The sequence below is a fragment of the Globicephala melas genome, chromosome 1 (genome assembly GCF_963455315.2).
Source record: "Globicephala melas chromosome 1, mGloMel1.2, whole genome shotgun sequence".
In the NCBI taxonomy this organism is placed as follows: Eukaryota; Metazoa; Chordata; class Mammalia; order Artiodactyla; family Delphinidae; genus Globicephala; species Globicephala melas.
Window position 1 is genome coordinate 135,910,813 of NC_083314.1, and position 13,857 is coordinate 135,924,669.

General features: G+C 36.7%; 1 protein-coding gene across 10 annotated transcripts in view; it reads right to left on the reverse strand.

Annotated features, from left to right (window-relative positions):
- The window catches only part of NFIA (nuclear factor I A), a 595,358-nt gene that overhangs the window by 200,345 nt on the left and 381,156 nt on the right, over positions 1–13,857 (reverse strand). For all 10 annotated transcript variants that reach the window (XM_060304981.1, XM_060304976.1, XM_060304960.1 and 7 more), the window contains exon 3: positions 5,451–5,516. In XM_060304981.1, coding sequence (XP_060160964.1) covers positions 5,451–5,516 — 66 coding nt within the window. The remainder of the gene's footprint in view (positions 1–5,450; positions 5,517–13,857) is intronic.

Consider the following 13,857-nt stretch of genomic DNA (forward strand, 5'->3'; position numbering starts at 1 on the left):
GAAACCACTGCCTGAATGTAACTTTTCTAAGTTAATGCTGCTCAATTTATCTATTCTCTAGTTTTTTTTCTTCTCAACACAGAGTCTTAATTTTTCAGGTGCATTCATGTGGAAATATTAGTAATAAGCATAATTATAATTTTAGGAAGAGTCTTTAATTTTTAAAGTTCTTTATTATCCCAATAAAATTTCACTTTCTTTCTGGTACAGAAGACAAGTTTTAAACTTAGGTCACAAAAAGTGAATTCTTTATTTTAAGCTGTCTAGGTTTTTTTTGTTTTTTGCGGTACGCAGGCCTCTCACTGTTGTGGCCTCTCCCATTGCGGAGCACAGGCTCCGGACGCGCAGGCTCAGCGGCCATGGCTCACGGGCCCAGCCGCTCAGTGGCATGTGGGATCCTCCCGGACCAGGGCACGAACCTGTGTCCCCTGCATCGGCAGGCGGACCCTCAACCACTGTGCCACCAGGGAAGCCCCTAGCTGTCTAGTTTGATATGTCTCTAGGTGACCAAGGCAAGTACTAAGAGAATCATCATTTTTGGAAGAAATATTTTTGGGGTTTTTTTGGAATTTTTACTTCTTTTATTTTTTTAACATCTTTATTGGAGTATAATTGCTTTACATTGTGTAAGTTTCTGCTGTATAACAAAGTGAATCAGCTATACGTATACATATATCCCCATATCCCCTCCCTTTTGCGTCTCCCTCCAACCCTCCATATCCAACCCCTCTAGGTGGTCCCAAAGCACTGAGCTGGTCTCCCTGTGCTACGCGGATGCTTCCCACTAGCTATCTATTTTACATTTGGTAGTGTATATATGTCCATGCCATTCTCTCACTTTGTCCCAGCTTACCCTTCCCCCTCCCCACGTCCTCAAGTCCATTCTCTACTTCTGCGTCTTTATTCCTGTCCTGCCCCTACGTTCTTCAGAACCTTTATTTCTTTTTAGATTCCACATATACGTGTTAGCATACAGTATTTGTTTTTCTCTTTCTGACTTACTTCACTTGTATGACAGACTCTAGGTCCATCCACCTCACTACAAATAACTCAATTTCATTTCTTTTTATGGCTGAGTAATATTCCATTGTATATATGTGCCACATCTTCTTTATCCATTCATCTGTTGATGGACACTTAGGTTGCTTCCATGTCCTGGCTATTGTAAACAATGCTGTGATGAACACTGTGGTACATGTCTCTTTTTGAATTATGGTTTTCTCAGGGTATATGCCCAGTAGTGGGATTGCTGGGTCATATGGTAGTTCTATTTCTAATTTTTTAAGGAACCTCCATAATGTTCTCCATAGTGGCTGTATCAATTTACATTCCCACCAACAGTGCAAGAGGGTTCCATTTTCTCCACATCCTCTCCAGCATTTATTGTTTCTAGATTTTTTGATGATGGCCATTCTGACCGATGTGAGGTGATACCTCAATGTAGTTTTGATTTGCATTTCCCTAATGATTAGTGATGTTGAGCATCGTATCATGTGTTTGTTGGCAATCTGTATATCTTCTTTGGACAAATGTCTATTTAGGTCTTCTGCCCATTTTTAGATTGGGTTGTTTGTTGGTACTGCATATCTTTGATCACACCTCCTTCTCATCTACTATGGCCATTAGTATAGCCCATAGCTTTGGTTTCCCAGCAGTATTAGTCATATCTGTATGTATGCCCATGTGTCATACACATACAACTGTACAACTTATATCCACACCCAAATTAGACTTCAACTTCTCCAGGGTTTCTTTTTTTTTTCCTTAAACACTTCTTGGTAAATCAACAGTGAGCAAATACTCAAAAACTACTTGGGGATAATGACAGTATATTTATCTACTTATTAATTTTAATAAATCCTAGGTATCTGTCACGTTCAAGGCATATGGAATTGGTCATGAATCCTATCTTTCATCGGCTTATAGTTTTAATAAGCCAGATTCTATTCGGTTTGTGCCAAGGAAAAACTCAGACAAAATTAAAGACATCTAAGTGGAGTCCCCTCTGTCCAGAATAACTTTCTTGAGCATTATTCTGAAGGTTCTAGCAACTCTGAATCACTTTTGTAGCTCTCAACTCCTGGGAGGTACACAGAATGTGGAGAAGAGAACTAAACAGCGAAATAGATGTGCCACTGTGGCGAGTATGGACGGATTTAAGAGACTTAAGCCTGACATTTCAGAACACAGTAGGTATCTACAAAAGCTGTATCTAAAGAGTCTTGCTTTATTTCTGATGTTATCTCCCCTTCCACTACAAGGCTCCCAGCTTTTGACCTCTTGAATATGTGTATCTCATTACAGATATGAGCTTTAACTGGAGAGTGGTGGTAGTTACCTTTCTTTGAGTCCTTACTACGAACCCGGCATTATGCTGTTTCACAGGCATATTCTCATTTGACTACTCATGAGGAAGGATCTTTTAGTGTTCCCATTTTACTGATAAGAATACTGAGGCTGGGGCAATACCTTATTCAGAGTTGCCCAGCCATTATTTAATCAGGCCTGTCTGAATCTAGAGGTGGAATTTTTAATCATTATATTATACCAATTTTGAGTTTCAGAGATTCTGATATTTTATCTCTGGACTTCAGATAATTCCTTCAAAATTCCCATCTAATACTGTAATTGGACAAAGATTTGTTTTCTTTTACAGTTGAGTCTTAAGGGAGTACAAGAAAAGAAAGCAAAAATTCCACAGAAAAAAAAACAGACTAGTTGGGCAGGGAAGAAACAGCTGCATCCACTTTAGGTAAAGTTACATGGCCTAGTTTATGGTTTTGGATGAAACAGCATGTTACCATTTGTCTATTCATTTTCCATGGTTTACTAGGAAAATACCATTCGTTTCCCATTACCTTTCTCCTCAAGAGCTAGCATAAAAAGAATATTATTTCCCCTCGAATATATACATAAATAAGGAATAATGAGTTCCCACTTTGTTTGAAGACCAGAGTCTGTCACTTCTTCATCCACCAAGATTTCAAAAGTTCTTGAGTTTTGTTGATATACTTATGAGCGTTCTCTTCTTAAAAATAAAAATGAAACAAATAAACAAACAAACAAGAACTTTTCAGGAACTCATCTTCCATAACCTGGGGTAATGAAAATGAAAGAATACTCTTTATCAAAGCAACCCCAGAAAGTCATCTAATGCATGTAAATACCTAGTCCCGAAATCCTCATTTATTTTCCTTTAGGGATTATATGACTTTAAGGAAGAGGAAATATTTCCTCCAATAACTTCATCTGAGATTGACAAAAGGCAGAAAGAGGAAACCGAAGAGGCTGATATTCCTCTAGTCTAAGCTCCAGTTGGAATTGTCTAAGATGAACCAACTTCAGCTTTTCTCTGAAATAAATAGAAATTTGAAACATAGCAATTTATCACTGTCTCTCCTGGATATTAATACTTTCTTTCTTTGAACTCACACGATCCTTCCCAAATGGTACCGGGAATCCTTGAGGTGGCACCAAGTGATCTGGGGTTAACAGTGAACTTGGCCAGTCTCTCTGTGCCTTTGGCCGAAAAATCCAGGCTCGATCCTCGCTTCTTTTTGGAATGGGAAACGCACAATATCGGTATTACAGCAGCTCCAGAAAGGCATGCCAGGCCTCTCATGCTCTCAATTTATATTTGCATGTGAACAGCTTGTCGGCCATTTTATGAAGACAGATGAATCGCAGGCCTGTGAGAGGGGCGGCCAGACCTAAACACGTGAACCACACACCTCGGCAGCCCACCAGCTCTTAGAGGTGAAAGTAAAACGAATATCTCTGGACACAACTTCAGGCAGATTATATAGAGATATAATGTACGAAGAAAACGAAACTATAAGGCATCATCTATAAGTCAAGTGGGAAATAAAGAATGAAACAAATCTATAAATATCGCTCTTTAAAATGTCAACAAAAAATAAGATGTAGCTGTTTATGACACTAAAAACAAGCCTTCAGAGCTCTCTCGCGCTCTCTCTCTCTCTCTTTCTTTAATGCCTGCTGTGAAAAGATGACTTTGATAAGGAAAATACCACCAAAATACCAGGTTGAGGAGAGGAATAGTCAGATAGTGTATATTTAATATGGGAGCCCAACAATGTTATAGAGAATTTCCCAGGCTTGGGAAATGAAACGAATCCTGAGAAATCAGTGATAGGATATTCAGTGTGGTAAACTCAATCCTCCACCCCACAAAACTGACATAATTCAGTTTACCTATCTATTCCAAAAGATCAGATGGAGATCAAAACGGAAAAATAGATAGAACAACAAAAAGAAGAGAGTCAGGAGGAATGAGGTCATTCTAAGTAAGTGAAAAACAATGTATGGTAGAACTATACTGACTAGAAAAATAATACAAGGAATACTGAACAACAGCCAGCTTTTTTAGTGTAAAGTCTATGAAAGATACTATGGTAAGTATGTTATACACATTATCTTATTTAATTCTTCAACATGTCAATACAACTATTACCATACCACTTCAAAGATGAGGAATAAATCAATACTCTGGGAGGGTAAATAACCTATTCAACATTACAAAGGCAGGAAGAAGTAGAGGCAGACTTTGAACACAGGTCTGACACCTCAGCCTGAGCTTTTAGCCTCCGTGCCGTATTCCCCTCAAAGGTCCCTCAAGGTCAAGTTCCCATTAGAGTCTTCAGCTCTCTCACCAGGGAAGATCACTTTGGAATTTTATGAGATGATATCTATGAAAGTGTATAATACAACGTTTAGCATGTCATGGGTATCACGAGTTTACTTCTTGATTTTTATTGAAACTGATGGCTTTACTCAATCTTAAATTCTAACCTATGACAACCTTTTTCGTCCTTGGAGTGCATATGCCACACAGTTAGTATTTTAGTGGATACTATTATATTCATATATAAAGTGTGTATTCTAGGTTAGTCAAGTTTCTGCCACGGAAAGTTTATATATTTATGCAACTGATGAGTTTAATTCTGTCACGTATCCTTAGTGTTTTATTTTAGACAATTTGAAGTGAAAAATCCTTCAAAGGCAGAGATGATTTTCTTAAAGCAATTAGCAAAGGCTTTGAAAAGGCCTCAAAAATACTTGTCAGTCAATAAACTTAAATCACTAGTGAAGAAGATTGTGGGTCACTTGCCACCTTAAAAGGAACTGAAATGAAAAGGCGTTGGCGCCTCACTTACGCTGCAAAAGATCCTGATCTGGTAAATCAACACCGCCTCTCACAGTAATCAACTTTCTTGGGAACTAAGGTTCTTAGGAGTACCCTGATAGGGTTTGTGGCTGAGGGGAAGGGTTTGGGGAGGCTAGAGTGGCCCAGAAAACTCCTTGAGTCCTCAAGATTGTTCCTACCGTGGGCCGCCCGTAGGGGCAGACCTCAAAAGCCTTGTACTTGGTTGGCTGCTGGCTACCATGGACTCTCAGAGCAGCAGTCAAGAGTCCCAAAGTAAACTTACCATTTTCTGGCTGGTCCTTAATGTCAGCGTCACTTGGCTGGCTGGGACTTTCAGATTGACTTGAATCTGAAAAACATAAAAATACAGCCAAAAATTACAGGGTCTGTGAAGGAAAGTGGATCAGAGGTGCCAGACTTTCTCAAAAGGTTCAGCATGGAAACTAGGAATGAGAACGTTACAGAAGTGACATGAGGATCGAAAAAAGAAGAGAGAAAAGACAGGGGGTGAAAAGCAGCAGAGGCCGCAGCCCGTGCCTTCAGAGATGACTCTCGGTTCTGTTGCCACCTCCAGTGGCGCTTGGCTTGCGCCAGATCATAACTTGAAACTCTTCAGAAACCATCCTCTTACAGAGACACCATTTCCAAACTGCTCTTCTCCATTATTTATACACTAGAGTCTGATAAAGACTTCATCCTTCATTACACACATCTGAAGCTTGATTCAGAACATAATAAAGTGTCAAAACATATTTTGAAGCTGGTATATAAAAGCAACCCAAACAACAGAAACAAGTTCTGTTGATATTTAGCTCTGTATTACAGCAACAGACTATGCAGACTAACACCATTAAATACTAGAATCCTAATATTCTAGTGCATTTACTTAAAATAACAGGATCACTCAAAGATATCTTTCTCCCCCACTTTATAAGTATTATTTTCCTCTTGTACTGCTGCATTTGGGAGATCCTAACAGGCCTTGTGAGCAAAAACAGGTTCCTGCACACCTTTATTGGATCCCATTTATTTTTTATTTTAAAAACACAAATCATTTTCAAATGAAAAAATTTGATTCAATCAAATTAACTTCTAAATGAGATAATTTAAAATAAAGTAGTATTTAATTTTAAGATGAGATAAAATTAAGTTAGATCAAAAAATTTCACAGAATTAGAAGTAGGAATACTTATGATACATTTTGGGGGGAAAGGAGAAAAAAGGCAAAATATGTCAAGGAGAGAGTTTTTTATGTAAAGCATTTTCTGAGACTTGAAACAATATATAACATTATCAAAAAACAAGCAAAAAAAAGTTTCAGAAAAATCTCTGTATCTGTGGAAAGCCTGGATCTGAACTTTACCTTGACTTCACAGGGTTAGAATGGGCTGCCTGAAATTTGACCACATTTCAGCAAGAAGTTCAATGCAAGATCCAAAAGGTCATGACACTTAACTGTGATTAAATTGAAAATATTAATTCTATTTCAACAGAGTTACAGTTTTAGCATTCTCTTTCTTGGAGATACTGCAAAAGGTAGCAGCACTACTAGTGACCCTAGGTCGAGAGAAGCGCTAAGTTATTACTTTAAGAAAGGCCCCCTGCTTTTAGGCAAATGAAGATTTTAATTATTGGGAAGTACTATTTTTTAAATGTCTATTTAAAAATTTTCAGATGCTCTTAACCTGGTAACTAGAGAAAAAATTCTAGATTGATTCAAAGGTTCAAATAGCAAATGATGTGAAAATTTGAATTTTTATTTGTCTGGCAAAGTGATAGCTTTTATCATAATGTAACAATAGCCATAGTGAAGACACAAACAAAAAGCATTACAGGTCAGAAAACTTTAGACAAATTCTTCAAAATGAACCACAAAGTTAAATACAAAATCTGCACTGAAAATTGGAATACAATTTATATCGGATTACATTTGAAATTTTAACTCCATAAATTAACATTATTTTTATAGCAAATGATTTAAAAACACGGCAGGACTACCTTCTCTTTTTCTAAGGGAATATCCTGTAATTTCGTCATTAAAAATTACAAATTCAACATTCTTAGAAGTAATTCAGCATGTTTTAGGAGAAAGGCATACCTTCATTATTTTTGTACTAGAAAATTTTAAACCATTAATATCCACTATTAAAATTAAAGAAAATATCTAAGTTTGTCTTAGGGAAAGTTAAAATTCTTTCTGATCATGTCCCAGAATAGATACATAAAATTTTGCCAAATAGAACATTTTCTTTGGAATAAGACTGGCAAACCTAACTTTCTATATGATAGCTTAGCCAATATTCTTTTTCTTGATGTAATATCTTTACGATTAATCACTTTACAAAAAGAAAAATATTTTTTATCTCAATTAATTTAAATATACCCTAGCCAATTACTTTTCTGATATTTAACTATTAATACTAAGCTAAGGTAAAAAAATAATGAGTGATTCAAACAATTGTTTTAATAATCTAAAAGTGGACTCCTTTGTCCTTTTAAATTTTCTTTTACGTTTGTCACCCTATATTTATAGAAAGGTAGCATAATTATAGAAAACATGAACAGCAACAAAAGATGGCAATAGATACGTTCAAAGAAAGTTTAAAATTCCAAGCCACAGAAAAAGAAGCAAACAAACAGCAAATGACTGAGTGGCAGGAAAACAGCTCAGAGTTGGTCTGAAAGGGGCCGCAGCACTCTTGTGAAAGCTCAGATACAAACACTGGAGAAGGCATCTAGCCAAATTGAAAACGGAATTTAATTTCTCCACTTTTATTCAAAAGCTGGGGATACTGTTCTCCACCGGAGGACTGCATACTAAAATACACCATCTTGGTAATGGGTAGGGAAGGCCAAAGATCTACAAGAAAAGTTAAATGATCTAAAGACTTAGGTAATTATTTTCTACCATGGGCTGTTGAATGCCGTTTCTATTTTGAACCAACAAGGAACAAAATTACCCAGTGCTGGTGCAATTCTATGCTGAGAACGCATGGATACTTTCTCTGGTATTGCAAAAGGTCACCAATGCTGTTAAGTATGGAGCCGACCAGATAACCAGAATTATAAATTAATTTCTACCCATACATAATTGATACAAATGAAAGATCTCTTTCTTAAGCATTTGCATTAAAACACTATCACGAAGGTTAGCAACTAATTTACTTTTCTGTTTTAAATACTTGGTAGAGACTTGTCAGAAGCCAAGGTAACTTTATGTCTTACTTTTGGGGACAATTATCACATGGTCTTTTGATTCCCACCACCTGAAATAATTAGAGGCCCCAGAAAAAAAAGAACCACCTGCATAGACTTGGGTGCCCTTCCTGAATCTGAGTCTCCCACAGCAGTGACTTCCTCTGGTTCCCTGGTTGAAAGCCAGAAAATTTGTATATTACAATGAAGAGAATATAATTTAAAATGTGTTTAAATGATGGAGTTGGAAATGCTATTGTGAGGAAGTATATTAGGATTATCAGTTTTTTTTTCCATCTAGGGATTTGTTTTTTGTTTAAGGAAACTTAGACTTCAACCTAACCTAAAAGAAAAGCAATTTTTCTTCTGGTTTGTAAAAAATTTATGAGCAGAAATTTAAACCTAAAATTGACAGGGTTTTCATATAGGAGGCTGGATTGAGACCTCTTAATTGAACTGGTAGTCATCTACCTATGCATTTTTATGGCGCCTACAGCTATATTGCTGGAGTACTCAGACAAAGATATTTCACTATCAATATAATCACTAGGGAAAGGAATAAAATAAATCCTAATGCCTGCACACTAGCCTCTGCTTCCATAAGCATGTGCACTGCAGGAATAGAAACCTTGTACTGGATTTGCTACTTATGCATGGATCCAGTCCCCCTAACCTCATTTCTGCTCCCCTTCAACCTGGAACCTCAGAGAATACTCCTTTTGGTATGGTGAAGAGTGACAAAAGCATGTCAATATGGTAAAACTGGTCAGGCAAAAATATAGACATCGCTTCCACGTATTTTCTGTTCTCTAGGCGTGATGCAAAGATGGAATGTTGTTAAATCTTCCTTGTGCTCGACCCAGAATTAAACTTTTCCTCTCTGATTCCTCTTTTATTGGCCATACATCTCTTACAATGTGACTAACATTATGTTGCACTAAGGTACTCTTCAATGATCTCCTATGAGAATTTGAGCTCCATAAGAAAAGAATTCCTTTCTTCCTCTAGTCTTACCCCCTAGTACCTTCCAAGGGTACCTGGCCCAGCTAAGGATTTGTTAACCGCTGAACTAAAGAGATGAATTTTCACTTGTTGTTCAGCTTTCTAATGCTGAACCACTGCCAGTGACTGAAAATATACTAAATTCACACCTAAAAGCAGATTGGGACTTATGAAATGAAAAAGGAGGGTAGAAAAGGTCTTTATTTCTGCTTCATATCCCCCTTCGTGGGACCTGGCAAGGAAGAGAGAGACACATCCCTCTGGCTCGTGAGTAGGAAATCTTGCACAGCGTTTAGAAGTTGCAGACAATCACCTCCTCTGATCCCCTGGCCGACACACCCACAAGAGGCTCCTTAGAATAGTAAGAGCTGAGAGTGGTGTCTGACACATAAAAGGCCCCCCAGAAATGTGTGCAGGCTAAAATGATGGATGGCAGAAATATTTCACACATTCAAAAAAACACAAAGATAAGAGAAAGCTGCCATATTCTGATGCCCGAAGAGGGACTCAAAATCCTAACAACTGCTGTTGTGAACAGCTGATAAAAGAAGAGCAGCCACGCAGTGGTGGGGAACCCTTCCCACCCCGAAACAAACCAATGTAATTCCTATTCAGTCAACATGATATCAACAAAAGTCTATGGACCATGAAAGTACAAATTCAGGTTCCAGGGGAAAAATAATTTCACCTAAGTTCAACCTCCCTACATGCATACTGATTTGGTTAAGGATGAAGCTTGAAAAGTCTTTGTTAGAATTTTGTGTCCAGTTTTAAATCTCCCAAATTTAAAGGTGATACGAAGAAATCAGAAGGCATCCAGAAACAAAGACGAGTTAGTCAAGTGAAAGAAAGTGAAAATGCCGCCAAAAAGAGATGAAGTTGTTCTTCATAGTGTGAAAAAGAAAAGGCAAAGTTAGGAATGAATACTTTCCTGCAAATAAATGAAGCGTCAGGAACATTCCTGAGGTAAAAGACAATAAGGAATAGGGTGATTATACTCTGAATATAATAAATACCCCCTAGGATTGTAGCACTTAAAGATTTTTAAAATTTAGGTAGATTCTTTTTTTCTTACAGAGGTTTGGGAAGATGAGTAGTTTGCGAAAGGGTCAAGCCAAAGAATCCAAGATTCATTTTTCTACATCCATGATGTTATAGAAATCTACTTCTGATTAGTAGTATAAGGCTTAGAATTACTCTATTTTGATCATTCAGTACCGTAAGATGTTTATTACAGTAAGAATGTAATAAAATGGCTATAATAGTCACATTTTGCTTATTAGTCTCTCTCATAGCTGTAGTTATAAAAGAAATATTATTGTAGTACTTTATAAACTTTAGGAACATTGTCTATTTTTTCCAGTATCACCATGACCTTAAAGACTGAGGTGTGAGGAAATATTTTAAAAACCTTTGAGGTGTAGAATGTCCCTTCACAGGTGCACATATGTATATACAATCTGGGGCTTACGAGTAAAACTGATGAATACAATACCATCCACTACATATAACAGTATCCATCATGGTCTGGCAAAGAACAAACAGAATTTTGTAATACTATCATTAAATCTGGACCACCAAAAATCTTCAGTTATCATCAGCATTTTCAGAGAATGGATAAATCCTTTAAGCTCAGTAAACAATCAAACCAATATTTAATGGTAATTAATGTATATGACTGTGGCCTACTTAATGAAAAACAAATACACAATAACCTGGTTTTTAAAACAAATTATGAGGTGAGTCACACCATAAAAGTTTTCTTATCTTTGAAAATGGAAACACTCCATGGTTCTTTAAATGGGAAGTCTTATCTTTACTGTATTTAAGATACAAAATTTGATCTGTGTAACTTTCCCAGTAAGCTAGAATTGCGTGTGTCATGATAACCGCAGTAATCAAGGTATGCACAGCAAATCCTTCTTCACCAGAAGGGAGGTGGGGAGATGGGGCAGAAGGAAAACCCTAATTCCAAAAGGACCAGGCTAGTTTGTACACGTTGGCCCTTGAATCCTCTAATCCGAATCCGAGCGGGAAGGCTGTGTTCACGCAGCAGAGACTTGGAAGGGCTCCACCAGACCACCCCGGGGGCTGCCAGCTGCTCGGGAGATCCACCCCTTAGCCACTCCCGGGTATGGCATTTTCGGGGTCGGAACTTAAAAGCATTATATAATCTAGATGACTACCATTTTCTTTCTTAAAACTTTTTTTTTACATGCCTTTCGGAAGAAGAATTTGTGAAATATTAAATTTGCAGGAATTAGATTTTTTGGCATTAATGCTGGTATTCAAGGCCCATCTGTTTAGTCAGGGCTGTGTCTGATGATGAGACTGTTTAGGTTGAAGAGTGATTCAACTGTCTTATCACCTACTCATAAACGTGTTATTTGGCTACATGCACAGGGAGGTTGTGGAATGATACACAGTTTTAACACGTTGAGAAAAAAGTAAAATGGTCTCACCATTGTTGTGTTATGACACTGAGGGGGAATCATTTCTAAGCTTTGAAACTTACAAATTCAGTCACTCTGAAAGTAAAGACCAAATGACTCAATCTTTAAACCTTCAGTCTTCGCATGAGGCTGATTTCCAGTCATCATCGGGTTTTTCAGCAAAGTTGTAAGTGAAGTCAATGGCAAGCATGTGGTGATTATAAAAGATATGTAAGCACGATACTCTGAATAAATTTATAATTTCTCGTATTTTCTTTGACAAGGGTCTCTGACTAAAATAAACTAAAACTGACATAACCACTTTGAATTTTGTTTTTCTCATAACAGGGGCTGTGTTAACATGTGATGGTGATCTGTTGATCAATTCAGAACTCACATTAGTGAGTCAACCTGGTTACCTACCCACTCATGAGTAAACAAAGACCTGCCTAAAAAGCCATGAGTATAACATTATTGCATATCAGAATTGTGCTCAATTTCCCCTTTTGAGTCACTTTTTTCACAAACAAAATTAATTATAACAGTAAGTCCTTGGGGTTCTTAGAAGAAAATATACTTGAAGATGACTTATGTAGTCAATCTATACAACTGGAAGTAGAAAAACTCCCTGTATACTTTCATACTATAAAAACAAATGTGTCAAATGAAAATGATGCATAATTTAGTTATAGTCTATACACATTATTTTCATGTGTCTGGATATCTGTAAAAAATTTCATTAAAATAATAAAATGATCTCTGTTGAGGATAATCATGGCTATTTAAGTTCAGTTAGTATTCTAAGGATTAACTTTTTTTGCATTCATATTTCACTATTGAAAGAAGTATGAAAAGGTACAAAGATGGAATCCTAAAAAAATCTGAGCTATATAATTTAACTCTGGATCTCGTATTTTTTTCACCTGTAAAATGGGAACACTAATGACTATTTTGCCTAATTTAATAGAGTTGTTGTGTGGATCAAATAAAATAATGCAAGAAGACCTGATTTTGAAACTGTAAGGTCCCCCAAAAAGAAATGTACTTTTACCTCTGCAATATAAATCTTCCCATCCATATACATTTTTTGTTTCTTTTAAAAAAATCAACCCCAGCCCACACATGACATGATTCTGGTAGAAAACATCAGCATCACAGCCCTGGTTTTAAAGTAAAGGTTCTTAATTCCAATATACTGGGAAAGAGATTATCTCTGATAATGGAAATTTAAATCTCAGCTTGCCGTTGTTTATTCCAGACAGACATTTGTGTGTTAAGTCTGTTTATCAGGCAACACTTTGTCTAAGCCAGGAAGTAGTCAGTCTTTGTAACAAGATGTATGCAAATGAATTTCCCATGAGTCTCCACAGCAAATTGTAGTAAGAAAAAAAAATTCCTTGTTACTTTACCAGCAAGAAGCTACCTCAAAAGTAGACTAGAGACAGAGAACTATGAGCTAGACTATGTTGATGAGTTTAAATGAATCCTAAATATGTGCTCACAGTCTGTTGCTCTTTATTCTAAGCAGACTTGGTTCCTTACATCTGTTTATCAGACAACACTCTGTCTGGCTTTGTAACCTGTGTGAAAATCAACGGTGACCATAATCCCATGAAATAACCTCTTGGAGGCAAAACTCCAAACCTCCCAACACTTTAAGGACCCCCACCAATAGACGTTCCTATGAAACCTTTGAAACTTTTAAAAAATACATCCAACTCTAACTTTTGCTCACCTTCTATCTTAACTTTTCTATACTCATTGAATTCCCTAAAGGCACGATAGCCTCAGGACAGAATGGTGAATTTTACCATACAATTTGGACTGATAAATAAAAAATTTGCTAACATGCCCTATCTAATGATCAAGACCAGGGAGGTTTTTTTTTAATATACTTTTTTCTATCGTAATAGTAAAACGTTTATTCTTTTATTCTATTACTAAAGTATCTATCCCGGGATCCTCTTTTTTTTTTTAATCCTAATATAACTGACTCTTTTAAAAAAACTAAACATGAAGAGTTGAAAAGTGTATTTCTTTTTATTTTTCTTGTTGGTTTTC